Genomic DNA, 22,196 nt, shown 5'->3' on the forward strand with positions numbered 1-22,196 from the left:
CAGAGTTCCAGGTAGAGGCTAAAACGTAAGAAAGCACAGCCTCCTCTGGAAACTGAAAGTAGGCAAGTATGGCTGGAATTTAAAAGTGTAAAGAGTAGCTACTACAGAGGAAGCAGGGGCCAAAGACACCCTGAACAGCTTCCCTGAACTGCTCTGTAGCTTTTAAAGCCTCAGAAATTTGTTTAAAAAAAAAAAAAAAAAAAATCACTTGCCTGATACAATGTACAAACAGGCCAAAATGACTATCTGACAAATGCATCTTGACACTCACTAAATACTGATTCCACAATGCATGTTACTGAGAACGCTAAGAGGGGTAGAAAATTCACAGAGATTATCTTGTAATTCATTTACAGATTCTTGGTTGAAACATTAGCTGTCACTAATACTCTCTCTACGTTCCTCTCTCTCAGCATTACTTCTATCATTTTCCCACAAATAACAGAAAAGTAGGCACACCTAGGCTTTAGCCTAGACAGGAATTAACTCTGGAAATAGGATAAATGCACACCAAGCTAACAGGGTGGGGTACCAAAAAAATTAAACAACAAAGCTAAGCAGAAAGTTGAGGGAAACGAAACAGTGAAGAGCAAATTTAGAAAACTCAAGAGGAAGTAAAAGTATTTTCATACACACACAAAAAAAGAAGTGTCCCACGTGCTCCGGCCAAACCAAACTCCCCCTTTGACTCAACTGCTGAAAGAAGAAGCAAAAGCTGTGAAAAATTCCCACTTTCATATCTCTTCCCAGAATAAACAGCAAAATCCGTACCATACAGCTATCTTGCCCTGGAAGACCTTGAAATATTTGCCCCAGATAACACAGCACATGACAATCACCTCCAGAAGCTCTCAAAACCACAAACCAGTCCTGTTCCAACAGCCCGGTCATCTACAAACTCTGGTCTATTCTGTCATTTCAGAATCAATGCTTGTCAAGCAGTCAAGGAATCCCAAAGAAACATGGAGCAGGATCTGCTTCCAAATCCAAAGTGAGAAAGACTTTTTTTAAAAAAAATAGTAATTTCCTTTTAAATTGGCACTAGGCGTTTCCAGAATCCTTTTCTCCCAATTCCAACTTTTTAAATGTCAAGCCATCCCGTTCATATTCGCCCCTGGTCTGGAGACGGCACCACCTCTAAATTCCCTCAAAGGGCGTCCTGAAACTCAGGAGGCAGATCCGCTGGGCTTTAACGACCCTTTACTTCCTTACTGCCACCATGCACTTGTAAGCTAGGCTTTGCGGCAGCGGGGCGACCCGGAAAGGCTGAGAATGCCGCCCCCGAGCCCCGCAGCCTCGGACACACCACTGATCGGAGTTTCAGCCGCAGGCGGCGGCCCGGGCCGGCTCGATCTCCGGGGAGGGAAAGACAGGGGACAGGTCCAGTCCCCGGAGGGCGATGCTTCGCGGGCCAGTGGGGACCCCGAGGGGTGGGAGCAAGGAGGCGCGGCCCGCCCCGCCGGTCTCCGGGGGCCAGGCGGCGGCCCAGCGCCGGGCGCCAGGCCGCGGCGTGGCGCCGCCCCCGGCCCCGGGCCGCGCCGGCCTCGGGCGGGGCGGCGGCCGGGCCCGGAGCGGCCGGGCCCGCAGAGGAGCCAGCCGGCCCCCGGCCGTGATCCCCGGCCCCCGGCCCGCGCAACCCCCGGGCGGCCCGGCGCGGCGCACTCGCCTGCCCACGGTCTGGTTGGCCAGCTGCTTCATGCGGTTGAACTGCTTCTTCATGGCGGCGGCGGCGGCGGCGGCGGCCCGCGGGGCTCGGGCCGGGCGGGACGGGGGACGGCCTGGCGGCTCCTACATCGCTTCGCGGCCGAGGCGGCGGCGGCGGCAGCGGCGGCGGCGGCGGCGGCGGCGGCTCCCCAGGCCCGCGGCCCCGCCCTCGTCGCGTCACTTCCAGCGGCGCCGCCCGCCGGGCCGGCGGGGTCTGGTCGGGCGAGGAGCGCCAGGCCCCGGGCGGCGCGCAGCCAGGCCTCCGCCGCCGGCCCGGGGGCCGCCCGATTCCCCGCCCGCAGGCGGTCCCCGGGCCTCGCGATGCGCGGCCGCCCAGGGCCCTGCTGTCCCCTCGGACCTCGGCGTGCTTTCGCTCAGCGATCGCCTGCTCGAGTGATATTTAACTCACTTCCCAGACTAGATCTCAAACACACGGTGGACAAAGCAGACACAAAGAGTGTAGACGGTGCGACACTCCGTCCAAGAACCGCCAAAACTCATCTTCGGGACTAGACACCCGGGCAGGGCTCGCTGGGGGAGGAGGGCAGAGGTGGACCCGAAAAGGAGCTTTGGGACGATGGAAATGTTCAAAGTCTTTATCGGGGCCGTACTTCTGCACAGGTGTAGACATTTGTCAAAATGCACCTATCTGTACTCTTAAGAGGGATGCGTGTCACTATGTACATTTTACCTCGATTTTTTTAAGAAAAAAAAATGGTTGCGTGAAACTCACAAGCTGCAGGACAGTGTGATGCCACTTAGTAAAAAAGTCAAAGGCAATTAAATATATTTTACTCCTATTCGAAAAGTATTACTCTAGTACTGCTTTTCTTTTATTGATTAAAATCTACCTTGCATATCATTACGTATCAAAAAAAAAAAATCGGAGGCAAGGTGTGTTTCCTATGAACAGCAGCTCAGAGATGGCACCTTCAGAGCGGCTGTGATGGTGGCCGCGTCCAGGGGGCCGAGGTGGTGCAGGGCACTGGGAAAATCACGGAAGCAGAGGAGAAGGGCCCAACTCCAGCGCTGGGAAGTCGTGGGGATGAGCAGAGGCCCGAGAGGGGACAGGTCCCTGGAGACGGGCCCTTTGTTACGTCCCAGGCCAGGCCTGGGCATTGCCAGGCAGGTGTGGCCACTGAGGGGCCCTCGCAGCCCGCATTGCCTAGAAACCCCTCACTGTGCTTTGATTCTTAACCTCACGCTGGCAGCAGTGCGGTGACACTTGGCAGGATTGTCCGACTGCGCTGGACACTTTTTTAGGAGCGGACCAGGTCAGTTCTATGACCTGATTTGATGTCCTCCTGGTTTGGTGGCCTTGGCTCCCGCTTAGGCAATCATTCCCTGGGGCAAGCGGGTGATACTGTGGCATCTTTCACAGGCCACATTTCTAGTTTCACAAAAGATGTGCTGAGGAAGGGAGCTGAAAATGTAGACGTACCTGACTCTACAACAGAGGAGGTTGAAGACTCTCAGTCAGTCTTAAAATCAGAGGCTGAGAGACTTAGAATTCTTTGTAGTGATGTAGACGAGGAGTGTGAAGCCTCATAGCTTCAACTAAAGCAGCAAACTACAAGTTACAGACATCAATTACACCAGAAAGACGTAGAAATCAAACTCCTTAAAGCAAGGCAGATAGCGCTAAAGGATCAGTTGCTAAAGGTGCAGTCAGTCACCCAGATAGTAAATCTTGAGGATGGCCTTGTGCCCTCAACTAGTGTACCCTCTTCACTGGGTTATGATATCTATCAGCATGCTTTAGGTTTCCAGAACGATGATATGGACTTTGCTGACCTAATTTGGTCACAACAAGAAATAAATAGATTGTCAAAAGAAGTTTTAAGACTTGAGGCTGATGTCAGCCATTGGAGACATTTTGCTCAAACTTCTACAGCATTTCATTTAGATCTATAGCTTTGATGTAAATGAAATCTACAAACTGCAAAATACCATCAAGGAATTTGAACAGAATCTAAATAAGGAAATTGATGACCATCAACTTGAAATAGCAGTGTTGCAGGATGTTCATCAACAGAAACTGGCAGAAATAAGTCGCAGGCATCAAAAACAATTAAAGGACTATGAGGGAATGATTCATGATATGCAAAAAGCTATTGAAGTCCCAGCAGCTGAAAAAATAGAGTCCACCAAAAAAATCAAAGGACTTGAGATTAGAGTAAAATATCTTAAAAAAAAATTATCTTCTGTAGAAAAGGAAAGGAATGCTTTAATTAGAGAGCAAGACCAGATAAATGAAATGAATGAAAGAACTGAAGAAGGTGAGTTGCAACCTTCTATTAGGAAGTGGAGTGATGCTGTGACAGAAAAAGAAAAAGTTCTTCCACAGAGTACATCACTGGAAGAAGTGTCCAGATAGCAACAGCCACTGTCTGATGCTGAAAATGAAATAATGAGATTGAGTAGCTTAAAGCAGGATAAAAATCTCATGGAAGAGAACCTGAAACTTCAAAAATGAGTCCAAGTTTTAGAAAAAGAAAATTCATTATTAAATAAAGAAAAGGAAGAACTTCAACTATCACTTGTCAAATTGAGCAATGAACATGAACTCATTAAAAGAACAGCTACAGGAGACATGAATTCGGATTCAGAAGTACATCATTTAAGATGTGACTGGGAAATCAAAGAAGGAAAACTCAGTGAGAGTACTACTTAAAAGAAATTACTGATTCCTGAGTTAGGAGAGTTGCACAGGCTAAAACAAAAGACTACAATGCACGTGGTTTTGATGAAAGATCAGCAAACAGAACCACAAAATGAAGGAGACAGCATCATCGGTAAAGTAAAACAAGATCTAGAATATGAGAAAAAGAGAGTTCGTCAACCTGAAGATGATAAAATGAACATTACTAAAGAGTTAGATGGGCAAAAAGAAAAGTTAATTCATTTAAAAATGGAAAAAGGACAGTTAGAAGCAGAATTTTGTCAGGATGAACAGAGACTGTTGGAAGAAAGGAAGTATGAGCAAGCTTTTAAAGAACTGTCAAATACTGATAACCCAGACAGCTGTGCCTTACAGCTGGAGCATGAGTGTTTAATTAAACTCGGTCAAGAGAAAGACTGTGAAATATCAGAACTCAAAAAGAATATTGAGCAGATGATTGCTGGGCACAAAGAAACTAAGGAAGTTTTGTCATCTAGTTTAGAAGAGCAGAAGCAATTGAAGCAACTCATAAGAGAGAAAGAAATTTTTATTGAAAAACTTCAAGGAAGTTCACAGCTTCGGGAGGAGTTAGATCAATATACTCAAGCCTTAAGAAAAATGGGGGGCTTCCCTGGTGGCGCAGTGGTTGAGAGTCTGCCTGCCAATGCAGGGGACACGGGTTCGAGCCCTGGTCCGGGAGGATCCCACATGCCGTGGAGCAACTGGGCCCGTGAGCCACAACTACTGAGCCTGCGCGTCTGGAGCCTATGCTCCGCAACAAGAGAGGCCGCGAGAGTGAGAGGCCCGCGCACCGCGATGAGGAGTGGCCCCCGCTTGCCGCAACTAGAGAAAGCCCTCGCACAGAAACGAAGACCCAACACAGTCAAAAATAAATAAATAAATAAATAAAAAGTTACTTGAATTAATTAACTTTAAAAAAAAGAAAAAGAAAAAGAAAAATGGAAATTTTACAGCAAACCATAGAGGAAAAATATACAAGTCTTGCATCCATGAAAGAAGAAAATAGTCACCTGAAAGAAGAATTGGAATGACTGAGGGAAGAACACAGCCAAACCGCACCTATGATTGACCCTAAAACTCCAGACACTGTTACAGAACTAGAATCTGAGGTATCTCAACAGAGCACAGTTGAAGATAATCTTGAGATTAAACCTCATCAAAAGATAATTGAAGATCAAAACCGGAGTAAAATGCAACTACTTCAATCTTTACAAGAGCAGAAACGGAAAAATCCCAAATACCAACACGAGCAAATGAATATTAAACACAATCAGCTCTTTTTGGCCAAAGGGGAGGAAATGGAGAATTTGCAAAATGCAATAGAACAAATCAAAACCCAGCCGCTGGAAAAATCCCAGCACACGCCAACAGAACATTCTGATACTTTTCAAGTAACAGAAGTTCAGAGTCTTAATATAGAAAATGGAAATGAAAAGCATGACTTATCTAAAGCCGAAACTGAAAGATCAGTACAAGGAATAAAAGAACAAAAATTGGAGATTAAACTTCTAACTGAAAAGAAGAAGTTACCCTTTTAACTGAACAGGTTGATCAGCTGTCCAAAGGTGAGATTGGTAAACTAACTCAGTTTATCCAGCAAAAAGATTTGTGTCCTCACATGAAAGTATCTTCAGCTTCCTCCAGTGACCAAGATAATGGACAGAGTCCACAGCAATTGCGAGCCTATGCTTTGGAAAGAGAACAAATATTAGCTGTTTTAGATGAGAAGACTAGGGAAAACAGCAATCTTAAAAGAGAAAACTTGAGAATGATGGATATAATTGTTGCCAAAGAAGCAGACCTCGTGAAACTCAAAGATGCAAATACAAAACTCTCCACCAGATTTGAAAGCAGTGGTCAGGATATGTTTAGAGAAACGATCCAGAATTTATCCCACATCATTTGAGAAAAAGATATTGAAGTTGATGCTTTAACTCAGAAGTGTCAGACTTTACTGGCAATACTGCAAACGTCCAGCAATGGTGATGAAGCGAGAGGTGTTAATATGGATCAGTTTGAGGAGCTTCTACAGGAACGTGATAAACTAAAACAGCAAGTTAAGATAATGGAAGAGTGGAAAGAGCACGTGATGGCCACTGTACAACATATGCAGTGTGGGTCACCCCATCTTCAGAAAGAGCTTCAACAACTTCAGGCACGGGTTTTAGTTGACAATGATAATAATTCTAAACTACAGATGAACTATACTGACCTGATCAAACTTATGATGGGAATGAAATCAAAGTCAAAAACTTGGAGAAGCAAGGAGCGCAAATTCAGTTTAGCCTAGAGCAGCTTTGCAATACCAAAGATATTCTGTTAGGGATGTTTGACCTTATTTTACTACAGTCCTCCAATGAATCACTTACATCCGAGTCAGCAGACTCTCTGAAGGCAATGAAACCTGATGGATTGAGTGAATCTTCTAAATTGCTCAAAGAAGAGAAAGAAGAGTTAAGAAAATTAATGGAGGAAAAAGATGCATCCATTAGAACACTCCAGGAAGATAATCAGAGATTGTCTGATTCCATTGCAGACAGTTCAGAACTAGAAAGAAAACGACGTGAACAAATGGATTCAGAAATGAAGCAGCTACGGGAGAAACAAGATGACTTGCAAAACTTACTTAAGGAAAAAGAGCTTTTAATCAAAGCAAAAAGTGATGAATTACTTTCTTTAAGTGAAAATTTCACTAATGTAGTGAGTGAAAATGATCTTTTGAGGCAGGGAGTAATCAACCTGAAGGAGAGAGTCGTCAACTTTGAACTGGATATGTGTAAACTAAAAGAGGAAAATGAAAAATTAGTAGAAACATCTAGGGAAGAGGAAACAAAATCAAGAGACAAAGATGTGGTTTTCTATGATGCAGAGAGAGAAAGAATTGGAATATGTTGCAATGAAGGAGAAGGCGCTTGCTTTTGAGCATCTTTTGAAAGAAACAGAACTCGGCAAGACAGGGGAATTAAGTCAGTTTTAAATGCAGTTACATCAATGCAAGAAAAGACTATTATGTTTCAACAGGCCAGAAATGAGACCATGTTGGCATTGAAACAGAAACAAATAGAAAACTGTGCCCTCCAGAGTGAGGTTCAACATTTACACGACAAAGAACTACACTTAAAGCAGGAGCCAGAGAGATCGCGTAAGCACGCAGTAGAATCAGAAGTGTAGTGAGGTGGATGGACCTAGAGTCTGTCATACAGAGTGAAGTAAGTCAGAAAGAGAAAAACAAATACAGTATGCTAACACATATATATGGAATCTAAGAAGAAAAAGGAAAAAAAGGTCATGAAGAACCTAGGGGTAAGACGGCAATAAAGACACAGACCTACTAGAGAATGGACTTGAGGATATGGGGAGGGGGAAGGGTAAGCTGTGACAAAGTGAGAGAGTGGCATGGACATATATACACTACCAAACGTAAAATAGATAGCTAGTGGGAAGCAGCCGCATAGCACAGGGAGATCAGCTCAGTGCTTTGTGACCACCTACAGGGGTGGGATAGGAAGGGTGGGAGGGAGGGAGATGCAAGAGGGAAGAGATATGGGAACATATGTATATGTATAACTGATTCACTTTGTTATAAAGCAGAAACTAACACACCATTGTAAAGCAATTATACTCCAATAAAGATGTTAAAAAAAAAAAAAAAAGAAGTGTCTCATAACCGCGAAGCTTTGGCTGCAGAAGACAGAGCAGCTAAACTAAGAATGAAAGTCACTGCATTGGAGGAAAAGCTCCTTCTATCTTCCAATGCGAGGGAAAATGCGAATCAGCAAGCCAGTTTGCAGATAGAGTCGTTGAAGGAACAACTGAATGTTGTCACAAAGCAGAGAGATGACATTTGGCTACAGCTTTCTGTTTCCCAAGAACAAGAAAAGTAGTATGCACAAGCGCTAGCTAACATGAGGATGGTAGTCGCAGAATGGATGGAAATAGTTGCAGATAATCTAGAAGGAAAACTAATATCGGCACAAGGACATCAGGAGAAAGTGAATGCTGCCTTGACTCTGAAGGAAGAACAAATTAAAGATTTGAAAAAACAAAATGAGGTCCAACAGGAAGTGCTGGATGATGTACAGAAGAAATTGATGAACTTACTAAGTAACACAGAAGGAAAAGTTGACAAGAGCCTCATGAGGAACCTCTTCTTGGGGTATTTTCAAACACCAAAACAACAACGTCATGAAGTGCTACAGATAATGGGCAACATTCTGGGTATTAGAAAGGAAGAAATAGATCTGGTTTTTAATGAAGAGCAAGGCGGTGGTACCAGATGGATGACTGGCTGGCTTGGATCAAAAAGTGTCCCCAACACACCTCTGAGACCAAATCAGCAATCGAGGCCGAAGAATTCTTGTTCAGAACTCTTTGTTAAATTTCTAGAAACAGAATCTCATCTCACACTTCCGCCCCTAAAACCCTCTGCTCGTGATCCAAAACCTCTGGATTCACTGGGAAAGAAAAAACTAGCTAAAAATTTACCACCATCAAGTCTTAAAACTACCTCGGGATCCACACCCAAAACACCAGATGTGAATCAGCGTTCTGCAGCTGTCTCTCTGATTAACCCACCCAGACCTGAAACGGATGGATCTGAGCATCTTCTTTTAAATGCTGTTACTGATGTTTTGCCCACATATACACCTTTGCTGCTGTCACCTGGCAAGAGGGCTGGAGTTGTGCTGAAAGACCTTTCAAAGCCATAGACGATTCTTCAGCCAGAGAGACAACACGGCACTTTTAAGAAACCAAGTCACTGAAAAAGCCATGTATTTTGACTTTGCTTGATAAAAATACGAATACTTTATTTAAAAAGTGTGTTTTAAGGACTTCAAAGATATTCACCCACCTTCAGACAGTGGTTACTTCTTTTTTTTTTTTTTTAATTTTTATTTATTATTTATTTTTGGCTGTGTTGGGTCTTCGTTTCTGTGCGAGGGCTTTCTCTAGTTGCGGCGAGCGGGAGTCACTCTTCATCGCGGTGCGCGGGCCTCTCACTGTCGCGGCCTCTCTTGTTGCGGAGCACAGGCTCCAGACGCGCAGGCTCAGTAGTTGTGGCTCACGGGCCCAGTTGCTCCGCGGCATGTGGGATCTTCCCAGACCAGGGCTCGAACCCGTGTTCCCTGCATTGGCAGGCGGATTCTCAACCACTGCGCCACCAGGGAAGCCCAGTGGTTACTTCTTGTGAGAAAGGGCATGAGTGGGGTTGAAGGCTGGTCAAGGGACGCTTCAAATGGTTTTTGTAATGCTTTCATGTTTTACAAGGAGCAGATACTTATGCAGATCTTGGGGAATTAAAACACTAACTTGTGTTAATGTTCAAAATGATAGAATACACACGTGCACACTCTTCATATAAGAAAAAAGGTGAACAGCCCAAAAGTACAAGATGCATAACATTTTTAAGAATGAAAGTTCATGATGAGGATGATTATAATTTTTGTGACTTTCTGTTTGAATTAAAAAAAAAAAGAATAAAAGTTCACTTTTCCTGGCTAAGTCCCACTCCTCTTTTCATTGCCTGGGAAACCACTCCATTGGTAATCTGTATTCTCTCAGGCCTTTTAGAAATATATGCATATTTGTGTATATCGGAGCATATTACTCTCTGACTTGCTTTTTTTTAAAAAAAAGTCATTACACCTTAGAGATCTTTCCAAATGCAAATGAATTCCATCTTATTCTTTTTTTTTTTTTTTTTGACTGCATCGGTTCTTAGTTGCAGCATGCGGGGGGATCTTTCGTTGCGGCACGTGAGGCTTCTCTCTAGTTGTGGCGCATGGGCTCTAGAGCGTGCAGGCTTAGTTGCCCCGCGGCACGTGGGATCTTAGTTCCCCGACCAGCGATGGAACCCGCATCCCCTGCATTGGAAGGCAGATTCTTAACCACTGGACCACCAGGGAAGTCCCCATCTTATTCTTTTTAAAAGCAGTCATTAGTTTGCAGTGTGGATGTACCCTAATTCTTTTAACTAGCTCCTATTAATCAGCCTTTAAGCAGTTTCTACCTCCCAAACGATCAAATGGCCATGGCCAACTCTCTTGCCCATTTCCTTAAGAGCTGCTCCAAATCTTCACCACTTTGCTGAAGCATGATGAGGTCTTATGCCCTCCTGAAGATGTTTGAGGCCAGCAGTCAAGAACTCTCAATTTCCTGGCTTCCCTGGTGGCGCAGTGGTTGAGAATCTGCCTGCTAATGCAGGGGACACGGGTTCGAGCCCTGGTCTGGGAAGATCCCACATGCCGCGGAGCAACTGGGCCCGTGAGCCACGATTACTGAGCCTGCGCGTCTGGAGCCTGTGCTCTGCAACAAGAGAGGCCGCGACAGTGAGAGGCCCGCGCACCGCGATGAAGAGTGGCCCCTGCTCGCCGCAACTAGAGAAAGCCCTCGCACAGAAACGAAGACCCAACACAGCCATAAATAAATAAATAAATAAATAAATAAAGCACTCTCAATTTCCCATACCCCCTTCCTATATTTAACCATCCAGCCATTTCCCTCCATCCACCTCTACTCTTTCCCTCTTTTTTAGAGGAAAAGGGATCCAGCTCTGCAGTTTAAGGCTAATTGCTCCATTGTACCCCAAAAACTGTCCACTCAGACTTTTTCAAAGACCTCATTCCATTAATTTTCCTTCCTGCTTTATCTTGAGCCTGTCTCTTTCCCTAAGCTTCAGAGCCTGTCCAAGTCTCTCCCAGCAAACAATCCTCCCTTTTCTGCTCCTTCAGCTACCACCATCTCTCTCTACCTTCCACAGCTAAGCTTCTGAAAAAAATTCTTTACTCCTTGTCACGATCTCATTTCTCACTGACTTCTTTTTGAAAGCATCACAAAATCTTGTCTCATTAATGCCCCAGGCATTTTTGAATGCCTTAGAAAGTAGTCTTTTTACTTACTTAAACTCTCTGTAGTGTCTGATAAATGTTATCCCCATCTTCATTCTTTAAATTCTCTCCACCCTCTTTCTTTTGGGGATGCCACTCTCCTTAGGTTCCCTTCCTAACATCAGACTTTTCTTTCTCTGCTTCCTTTGTGACTTCATCTTCAGGCCACTTCTTGATGGATATGTTCTCTAAGGTACCACTGTCAGCTGACTGAATCTTCTCACTCTCCCTGTGGTCTCAGGGCAAGCTCATCCACTTGACTTTCACCTGGATGCTGATGACTTCTGAATGCCTGTATCTGACCTTCCCCTTCTCCTGACTTGACACTGACTTATCTAATTGTCTGCTGGACGCCTCTATCAGGATATCCATGGGCTTCTCAAAATCATCGTGTCCAAAAGGGAACTCAGTATCTTCCCTCAGAACCCTCTTTCTCCTCCTTTCCTTTTATCATCTCCTAAAACCTCTGTCCATCTTGTCACCCAAGCAATAGGCCTCAGAGTCATGATTGATCTCTGTGTCTCCCCCAATCCATATCCAATCAACTACCAAATAGACCCTAATTCCTTCCCTTCCTGTCTCTTCCATGGGCTAGTGGGCAGTGGACTCCTCACTCGTCTTGCTGGTGCCACTCTTGGGCTTCCTTGAATCCATTTTGCACACTGCTGTGAAGGTGACTTTTCTAAGATAAAGATCTGATGTTACTTCCCCACCTAAAATTACTTTAGGGGTCCCTGCCGGAGCAGGGAGCCAAACTTTAACAGAGTAGCCAAGGCCTTGCCTTTGTAGCCTTACTTCCTGCTTGTCACCCACACATAGGCCACCCTCCAGCCACATGTGACTTCTTGCAAACCCGAACAGACTATCACCCAAATAACTTCAAGCCTGTGAGCCTAACCATAGCAGGATAATGCCTTCCAAAAAGTGCAGATCAGAAGTGTTTAATCTGCCTCCTCTTCACCCATTGTTGGGAAGGGCATTCCCACCCTAAAGTTATGCGGAGGGCCCAACACTGAACAGATGAGTCCCACAGCAGTTTATGAGTCATGTATACTCATAGTCTGGGGAAGGAGGACATGGTGACACCTTGCAGGGCCACACGGAGGTTGCACTTGGGAACAGGGTGAACAAACAGGGGGTCTAGCGGGAAGACTTTGGAGGAACGAGAGGGTGGAGGGGTCTCTAGTTCCCCCAGGAGGGTTGTCTGAATAATTTCACAGGCTAGCAGGGAACTGGAGGCCGCTACTTGGGGATAAACTGTGCCTTGTCCCTGTGATAAGGACGGTGGTTTGGCTAGGGGACCTCACCTGTGGGAGCAGAAGGGGAGGGGAGATTGAAGTTAGGCTATCTGAAGCCCTCTAATTTTGCCAGATGTCAAGCCAACGCTTAATAGTGAATCTTGATTTCACGGCTTTATACCACAATTGACTCTTTGATAGCTTGACATCAATTTAAACCTTGGTGATGACTGAGACTTTTAGGGAGTAGGTGAAGTCCTTCCCTAGGCAGTGAAGTTGGCACTTGACCAAGAGGGAGACGTGGTCCTCAACATCATAAAGTATATGAACTCATTGATGTTCACTTAGTTGATCCCAAAGGGTCTGGGGGAGGGGAACATCTTCCAGCTCCATGGCATCTGGCAATGGACTGATGACCGGAGGCCATACCCACCTACAGGTAGGATGTGCTAGAAGGCTCAGGTTTGGCTCCACCCTGTAGCAAGGAGGCCTTGATAACCGTACTGAGCTTGTGGGAGTATTGCTTCCATGGCTCAAGGAATAATGGGCAGCTGGGTATGGAAGCTTGAGGTTTGGGAGAGACTCTATTTCCAGAAGAGCCCAGTGCATGGCCAGAAATCCCTGCTCTGATGGTATGTGATGCAGGGCCAAGGAGGGCAGTTTCTTGCATCAGAAGCCCAAGGACAACTTACAGACATCATGAGCAGTCCAGAGACTCCAGGAAGCAGGAGGGGAAGTTGCGAAAGCCTCTTCACTGAAGGAGTCTCTGAGGGCACTAAGGGGAGTGCCTGTTGATTTTAATTTAGACAGATTCTAGAGCCTGTTGTTGGAGGGACCCCCACTCAAGGTGGGCTCATTTAAAAGTAACAGCATAAATGCGCTTAAGTAAAATTTGTAAACCAGAAATACGTTGCCTCCAGAACCCAAAAAGGACTAAAAGATGGTGGACTCGTGTATCCTTAACAAGTGTGTCAAAGAAACGTCTGCAAAGGAGGATGTCATAAAGGTAATGTCATACCTGTACTCCTGGAGAAAGGTGGGTGCATTTAAGATCTTGTCTGCAAAGACTGTGTGTGATAGCAGAGCTGTTTAGTTACCCTGTGGGTAACAAGGTAAAAGTGTACTGTGCCCCTTTGGAGATGAAGGCAAACAGGCTGAGAGAATGCTGAAATAGGCATTGAATGGAACCCATTAGCCAAATCTATAATAGCAAAATATTTACCATATTTAAATTTAGTGGGATCCCAGGTATTTCAAGGGTACCCAGGATTTGTTTTAATCAGGTATAGTAAGACACAAAGATACAGAAATGACTGTCCTGGAGGAAGTTTTTTATGCCTATAGATCCAGAGAAACAGGAGGCGCAGCACACCATGGAGGGCCCTGCCATGCCCCTTCCCCCCACTTTTGTTTTTTTCATCAGTTCTCGGGCCATGGGCTGCCATGGATGTGCACCTCAAAACCATTACGGGTAAGGAGAGCACACAACTGCTCCAAGGGAAGATGCAGCACAGGAGAGATGGACAAGGTCACTACTTTTGCCTGAACAGCAATTACTCAGGAGGCAACCAGGGGGCCATTCTTAAATCTTCCTGGGGTCATGGCCTCCTTCCTTTCTAAAAACAACACAAGGGGTCATCCCCAGGACTGTGGTTGGTGGGGGGTGGGTGTGGTACTTTCCCAAACAGAGTCTCTATGGCTGCCCCAAGCAGCCAGTGATGGTTATCAGGCTAGACACAATGACCAAAGTGCTAGCCCATGCCCAATAAGTGGAACTCAAACACCCACCAGCTAAGACATTATGTTGTCACTGGTCTCAGGTAGGAGCCTCAGAGACCACCTACCACATACAAGCCACACTTGATGGCCTCGTTGGCAAGCATGAGACATTAGGGTAGGAAGAGATGGCAATATCCATTTGAAATAACAGAACATGACCTAAAGCCCAAGCTGGCCAGCAACTGGTACTTACATCCCAGATAGTAACTGCTGCCTTACAAACCAGTTAAGTAGCAAAGGAGCTGGTAGTTAAAGCTGACCAAGTGTCCTCAGCTGAGGTTAGACCATCCTGTTTGTGATGCCAATTGTCTTACTCACCTCTTCTTCACTCCACCAGTGAGAGAGAGATTCCCTCCCTAGACTAATGGGGTTGGCTGAACACACGACACTCTACACTGAAAGATGGGATGAACAGCAGTTTACAAGTCACATTTACCCACAGCCCAAGAGAGGACACCACTCACCATGCAGGGCCACGTGGGGGATTACACTTGGAACAGAGTGAACAAGTAGGGGCTTGGGAGGCAGACTTTGTAGTAACAAGAGGGTGGGGACAAGCCCTGGTTCCCACAGGAGGGTGTGATGGGCTCGTTTGGATAATTCAGTGGGCTGATAGGGAACTGAAGCCTGCTACTCGGGAATAAGCAGGCACTGTGTCTGGTTCCTACGATAAGAAGGATCATATAGCTAGGGGACCTTACATGTGGGAGAAGAGGTAGTGAGGAATTGCAGTTAGACCATTTGAGGCCCTTTCAATTTTACTAGATGTTAAGACAGCTCTCAATATTGAATTTTAATTTCAGGCCTCATGCCACAAGAAGTCATTAAAAAGTATTTCTTCCTTGAACTAATAATTGAGTTCAATAATGTCACAGGGTACAAAATAAAGACAACAATCAATTGTATTTCTAGATACTAGCAATGAACATGTGGACACCAAAAATTAAAACACATTTACAATCACTAATAAAAATAAAATAATTAAGTGTAAATCTAACAAAACATGTCCAGGACTTGTATACTGAAAACTCTACAACAGTGGTAAAAGAAATCAAAGATCTAAACAAATGCAGAGATATACCACGTTCATGAATTGGAAGACAAAACATAGTAAACATGTTAATTCTCCCAAAATTGATAGATTTAATGCAATTCCTATCAAAACCCAGTAAGACTTTTTTTTGTAGATATAGGCAAGTTTATTCTAAAATTTTATGGAAAGGTAAGGGAACTAAAATAACTAAAACAATTTTGAAAAAAGTAATAAAATGGGAGCAGTCAGTCCTCTCCATTTCAAAACTTATTATATAGCTATAGTAACCAATACTGTGTAGTATTTGCAGAGGGATAGACACATAGATCAATGAACAGGGAATCCAGAAATAGTCCCACAAAAATATGCTCAACTGATTTTTTTTTAAGTAAATTTATTTATTTTATTTATTTATTATTTTTGGCTGTGTTGTGTCTCCGTTGCTGCACGCGGGCTTTCTCCAGTTGCGGCGAGCAGGGGCTACTCTTCGCTGCAGTGCGCGGGCCTCCCACTGTGGTGGCCTCTCCCGTTGCGGAGCATGGGCTCCAGGCATGCGGGCCTCAATACTTGTGGCACATGGGCTCCAGAGCGCAGGCTCAGCAGTTGTGGTGCACAGGCCCAGTTGCTCCACGGCATGTGAGATCCTCCCGGACCAGGGCTCGAACCCATGTCCTCTGCATTGGCAGGCGGATTCCCAACCACTGTGCCACCAGGGAAGCCCGCTCAACTGATTTTTGACAATTGTGCAAAAGCAGTTCAAAGCAGGAAAGATAGCCTTTTTAACAGGCCATAGCTGTCTATGGAAAGCTTGTGAGGAAATCGCAAGCCAAAAACTTGGAAAACTGGACCAGCTAAGAAGGAAGACAATGATTTGATTGAGGTTCTACCAGGTAGTGATGGGCGGGGAGGGATAATGTGCACGCAGCTCAGGATGAAAGCTGCAGGTGTTTATTTCATCTTTCTGAATTCAGCCTCTTCTGATTGATCCATCACAGGCTCTGGTGATTTTCCCATCAGCCCCACACTGCAAAGTCAGGTCACCCCTAACTGAGCATACAGTGTTCCAGACTCCATTAGCCTTCCCAATAGCAAAATTCTCAGGCTATACGAGGTAGCAAGATGGCCCTCAGTAGCTCCAAAGGTACAGCCTCCCGGGTTCAAGTCTGCCAGAAAAGAGAGCTCTTATAGACTTAACAACTCCCATTCAGCTCCTGGGATTCATTCTGATTGGACCAACCTGGTCACCACCACCACATCACACACACACTCCTGAAGTGTAGCTAGGGTGATTTTGTGTGTGATTGGCCAGGCCTTGGTAAGGTTCCACCCCCAGTGTCAGGCACGGAACCTTACCTGATCCATGTGGACTAAAAGGAGAATTTGGTTCTCCATAATAAACTCTGGTTGTTGTTATAGAAGAAAGAATACTGAATAGCCAAAGCGGCAAGTGTCCACTCTAGCCTCTCAGGGAGAATTTTCATGGTTAAAGCCCAGCTATTTGCTCCCAATATTAATTAATGTTCAACAGGGCTTTTAAACTCTAGTTTCTATTTTCTTGACTTTATCAGAGGATGCAGATTAGTTGTCAGTGAACTTTCGCCGGGACATTGTTCATGACTACCCCAGCGTAGTCTCATATTTGGAGGCATTTATGCAGCTTAAGATGGCTAAGCTTGCCATTTCCAGATTCCACTCCTGTATCATAAAGTTCCAGCGCCTTGACCAGGAGCTCAAATGGAATGAGCTAGCCCTGCCTGCAGGAAGCCTCTGGGATGACCCCTCAGTGAAAAACTGACCAAAGTCCTCTGAATCACCAGTTTTTCTGAATCAAACTCTCAGCAAAGATCAGAGATGTTCTTTGCTCATCAAACGAGAGAGGAAGAAGTTTCCACCTTCTTCTAGTCCCTCAGCCTCACCATCCAGACCTATGGAATTGACGTCTTATACTACTACTTGCTGTTGACCCACTGTTCTTGCCCACTGACACCCACGGAACGTGTACACTGCCGAGTTGGGAGACTATGCATGTTCACTGGTTTGCATTACCCTCTTGGCAAAGGACCACTCAAAGAAAGTGGTGTATTTCATCTCATCACCACTCCCCCTGGCAAAACTCCCTAACCTCAGCCTTCCCCACTGTCATTTCTACTTTGGGTAGCAATGGGCTCTTGTTCCTCCGTTGAATACTAAGCAAGGATTTGATAACTGATCTTGCCCCAAGGTATGTGTACTGGGTTTTTGTTGCCGTTTGTTTACTTTGCTTGTGTGTGTGTGTGTGTGTGTGTCTGTGTGTGTAAGACTCAAGGTTCTTCAAGTTTGAGTATATCCATTCTCTGCTCCTGACAGATAATGAAATGGAACATGCAAACACACTTTAAAAATTTTATTTAGAAAATGTTTTATTGGTGGCGCAGTGGTTGGGAGTCCGCCTGCCAATGCGGGGGACACGGGTTCGAGCCCTGGTCCGGGAAGATCCCACATGCCGCAGAGCAACTAAGCCCGTGCGCCACAACTACTGAGCCTGCGCTCTAGAGCCCAAGAGCCACAACTACTGAAGCCTTCATGCCTAGAGCCCGTGCTCTGCAGCAGGAGAGGCCACAGCAGTGAGAAGCCCGTGCACCCTGTGCACTGCAACAAAGAGTAGTCCCTGCTCGCCGCAACTGGAGAGAGCCCGCGTGCAGCAACAAAGACCCAACGCAGCCAAAAATTAAAAAAAAAAAAAGAAAATGTTTTATAATAAGTCTAGTACAAAATATATGAACATCTTGAATATGCATCATAGTGAAACAAACACACGTGAACCTACCTCAGCTTTAGAAATTATTGAAGTATCTGTATACTCCTTCCCCACTCCCTTTCCCTGGAGTGTCCTACCCTCCTCCCTAAAGGTCACAAAGAGCCTAACTTCTGTTTTTCTCCACTCATTCCTTTACTTTTCTGTATATTATTACCATATATGTTGTTTTTCTAAATAACATTAGTTTTGCTTGGATTGAACTTTACAAAAATGTTATCTATTTCTTCTTTCACCAAATATCATGTTTTTGAAATTCAGACACTGATGCTTGTAACTGGTAGCTCTAGTTCGTTCATTTTCACTGCTACATAGTTTTCCATTGTATTCGTTTTCCACATATTCCTTCCCTCACAACATTTCAAAGGCGATTATGTGTGCAAAGCTCTTCGCCCAGTTCCTGGGGTAGAGTCAGCACTCAGTAAATACTTGTTCAATTACTGAATGAGACTGAGCCCCAACTGACTGTAACACTGACACTTGTTTTTCTGGCTGGATTCTCTGCCCTTCGCCCCAGTGCTGAGGATCCTTCCAGCTCTTCCGCTCTGAGTTAACTACAGTTATAAAATTTCGTGACTAGCAATAAGAAACCCAGTGGCCTCTCAAAGAACCTAAGACTACAATTCCCTGAGAGCATTGCGGTGCTCCCTTGCGTCAATTTCAGTTTACTTTCTCCCTCCGGGAACTTCCGGGTTGTGTGGGCGGGGCCAATGGAGTTGTCCAATGGGCACCTCCGCGGCTGATGGGCGGGGAAATTGTCCAATGAGCGTCTCCGCAAAGGCGCCAATCAGCGGGAAGGTTGCTGGCGCAGCCGCCGTGGGCGGCGTCACTGAGCCGCGCCAGCTGAGCCTTGTAAGAGCCGAGTCCGTCTCTACTACCTTGTCCGGGGCTCGCTCCTTCTCCCGGCGTCCGTCGACCCCGCTTCCATGTCACCGGTGGACGCAGCACCCCGAAACCTTCACGCCCATGGCCACTAGCCTGAGGAGGGCTTCTTTCACTGCCTGTTCTTCTTCCCCTACCGACACGGACGACGAGGGCGTGCGCGGCACTTGCGAAGATGCTTCTATATGCAAGAGGTGACTGCCTGGCGCGGGGTTAGGGGCCGGCATCCCCGGGGGGCTGGGGCCTAGGTGGGAGGCGGGCCTGTGTCTAAGGCATACGCTTTTACGCCGGAAGTCACCCGTCAACTCGTGCGACATCTGTGAAATGCTCAGAGCAGGCATTCATCTACTTAACTCATAATTATCTAATTTTTGCTGTGGGCCAGGCACGGTACAAGCCCGTGGATACCGTGCCTGGGATACGGCGCTGAACCAGGCAGACGTGGACTTGGCCTTCTCGGAGCCAAAGTCTTGCTGGAAACACACTTGAAGCGAGTAATAACAACAGTTTTGATAGGTTATGGGGAGAAGTGCAGGTTCTCTCTCTTTTGTAGGTTACTTTCCATTGGGACTTGGCGTGATCCCCATTGTGCACCTGAAACTCAGGTCAGTTAAGGGGGGAAATGACCTGTCCAGGGTCACATAATATTTGTGTGCAGAGCCAGTATTTTCCAGAGCGCTTTCCTGTGTGCTACTGGAGTCTACACTTCTGCGGGCGTAGTGGGGGCTATGTGGGGGGGCGTTGCGAGCACAGGTATGTGTCACGTACCTGAAAGCCTGAAAAAGAAAGCATGAGACTTGAGTGTATGCCACTCATTCATTCATTCAACAAAAATTATTGAGGGAATTCCGTGGCGGTCCAGTGGTTAGGACTCTGCACTTTCACTGCCAAGGGCGCGGGTTCAGTCCCTGGTCAGGGAACTGAGATCCCACAAGCCTGGCGGCGCGGCCAAAAACAAAAACAAAAAAAACCCCAAATTATGGAGAGCTTACTTCCTTTTGGCTGGTTGGTGGGTATTCAGTGATTGAGAACACAGGATGAAGAAGATTGACATGGTGTCTGAACTCACCCCCTAGTTGGAAAAGACAGGAAGCAAATGATAACCCAGGAAGTAATATAATTACAACTTTGTGTTTAATGCTGAGAAATACAGTGCGCCATTAGAGTTTGAAATTTAGTTGAGAACAGATGACTTAAAAAAAAAGAAAGAAAATAGGGGTATAGGAGGGTGTTCAGGCAGGTCAAGGAAGGAGTATGGACTGTTTGAGGAACTGATTGAATGCCTTGGAAGCTGCGGCCTTCTAGGGACCTGGTGGGGAAAACAAGTTTTGGGTTAAGGCTTGAACTTTTTGTAGGTCTTAGAGACTAAGCATAGTGATTCAGAGCATGGACTCTGGAGCCAGACTGTCAAGCTGGGCCATTCACTAGCTGCGTAAACTTGGGCAGGTTACTAAATCACTCTGTGTCTCAGTCTCTTGATCTGTAAAGTGGGGATGAAAATAATACCCACTTCATAGGTGCTTGTAAAGATGAAATGATATTAAATATTAGTAAAGCACTTAGTGCAGTGTCTGGCATGTAGTACGTGTTAGTGGTGGTTGATTAAATAAATAGATAAATACATTCATAAGTATTAAAGGCTTGGAGGCAGTCCCTGCTGAAATTTGTGAACTTAAATGAATTATACCCAACTGTATTTCTTCTCCAGCTTTTGATCTCTATTGACCACATCCATAGCATTATTGAATTAGAAGCAATTTTTCTCGTATTTGACTGCTGTTTGCTAAGAGAATCAGAAGTGCCGTCAGAATTACCAGAGAGAAATAAAATACTTTTCAGTAGCACGTTAGGGCTAGGTTTACTTAATATTTATTGGAAATACTTGGCTCATTTAATATTTGTTGGTAACATTTTTGGCCAACTTGCCTATATAAAGCAAATTAGGTACTATATATAAAATAGATAACTAATAAAAACCTACTGTCTAGCACAGGGAACTCTACTCAATACCGTGTAATGACCTGTATGGGAAAAGAATCTTAAAAAAGAGTAGATATATGTAGATGTATAACTGATTCACTTTGCTGTACAGCAGAAATTAACACAACATTGTAAATCAACTACAATACAAATTAATTTAAGAAAATAAAGCAAATTAGCTGTAAAATAGTTTAGACAAGACAAAAAAGTACAGAGAAATAGTATAACCAGAGCATGCCTTTCCTTGGCTCTCTGTTGGTTGGTTTTTATCATTTCACCTCTTCTCTGCCTCAGTTTCCAATGCCCTTGGTGTCTTCAGACATCTCAACGTCGTAGGGGAAGTTTGGGTTTGGAACTGCAGAGAATCTAAGGCAGTAGTTCCCAGCCGAAAATGCACACCAGCATAGCCTTTGGAGCTTTTAAAAGAAACGCAGATACTCAGGGCCGACTCTAGATCCACTGAATCAGAAGCTTCTGGGATAGGTTCCAGGGCCGTAAAAACCAGACATGTTTGCCATCTGGATGCATTTCATCAAAGCTTTTTTTTGCACTGGGTTTTCTCTCATCTGGAAAAAATATGGAAAGCGATGGTGAGAATCCATAAGTTAATGTTTTAAGAAATTTTGCAGAATTTAATGAATTTCAAGTTCTGTTGATACTGTGACCTGCACCTTCACTGTAACATGTGAAACCCTTAAGTCTTGTCAAAAAGTCATCTTGTTAAATAGGGATTCCTTTTGTGAATTGTGGGCATGTTACTCTCTTTCTGCCTCAGTTTTCTTATCTTTATAATGGGAATAATAATGGTAACTTGCCTTTTAGATGTGAGGATTAAATGAGATAATCCATGCAAAGGTTAGCACAGGATCTGGCACGAAGTGAAGCCTTCAATAAATTCTTATTGTTATTTTGATTTTTCCTCCAGTCTGAATATTATTTGTTTGAAGTTACTGAAATAGCTGTGGGTCAGGCTGGTTCCTGCCGCCACGAGTTACAGCTGTAAGATCCCTAAAATAATGTTCAAAAGCCGATTAGCTCCCCAGGGCTCCTACAATTCTGTTATTTCTGTTTTAATTTGCTCCCTCCTTTTGGTTCAGAGCCCTTCTGCAGATAATAATGCTGTTATCGGTCTCAGAGGGCTGTTGTGAGGCTTAAATGTGGAGTGCTTCCAAGAGTGCTTGGCACACAGTAGGTGTTCAAAATTGGTAGTTGTTGT

General features: G+C 45.1%; 3 protein-coding genes across 6 annotated transcripts in view; 2 read left to right on the forward strand and 1 right to left on the reverse strand.

Annotated features, from left to right (window-relative positions):
* ARHGAP17 (Rho GTPase activating protein 17) overlaps positions 1-1,804 on the reverse strand; it is an 89,719-nt gene extending 87,915 nt beyond the window's left edge. For all 4 annotated transcript variants that reach the window (XM_061208151.1, XM_061208148.1, XM_061208150.1 and 1 more), the window contains exon 1: positions 1,667-1,804. In XM_061208151.1, the coding sequence (XP_061064134.1) occupies positions 1,667-1,719 (53 nt within the window). In that variant the 5' untranslated portion in view covers positions 1,720-1,804. The remainder of the gene's footprint in view (positions 1-1,666) is intronic.
* LOC133104226 (thyroid receptor-interacting protein 11-like) lies at positions 1,718-9,096 on the forward strand. The gene is given in 11 exon segments (XM_061209865.1): positions 1,718-1,821; positions 1,892-2,097; positions 2,618-2,829; positions 3,611-4,136; positions 4,224-4,977; positions 5,319-5,910; positions 5,913-6,600; positions 6,603-7,221; positions 7,223-7,356; positions 7,359-7,562; positions 8,045-9,096. Coding segments are annotated over 11 exon segments (5,091 nt in total).
* Positions 9,097-18,943: 9,847 nt separating this feature from the next.
* The window catches only part of LCMT1 (leucine carboxyl methyltransferase 1), a 54,058-nt gene continuing 50,805 nt past the window's right edge, over positions 18,944-22,196 (forward strand). Inside the window, exon 1 of the mRNA XM_061208511.1 lies at positions 18,944-19,194. Within this exon, the coding sequence (XP_061064494.1) occupies positions 19,085-19,194 (110 nt within the window). The 5' untranslated portion in view covers positions 18,944-19,084. The remainder of the gene's footprint in view (positions 19,195-22,196) is intronic.

This window comes from Eubalaena glacialis, chromosome 13, assembly GCF_028564815.1.
Source record: "Eubalaena glacialis isolate mEubGla1 chromosome 13, mEubGla1.1.hap2.+ XY, whole genome shotgun sequence".
Classification (NCBI taxonomy): Eukaryota; Metazoa; Chordata; class Mammalia; order Artiodactyla; family Balaenidae; genus Eubalaena; species Eubalaena glacialis.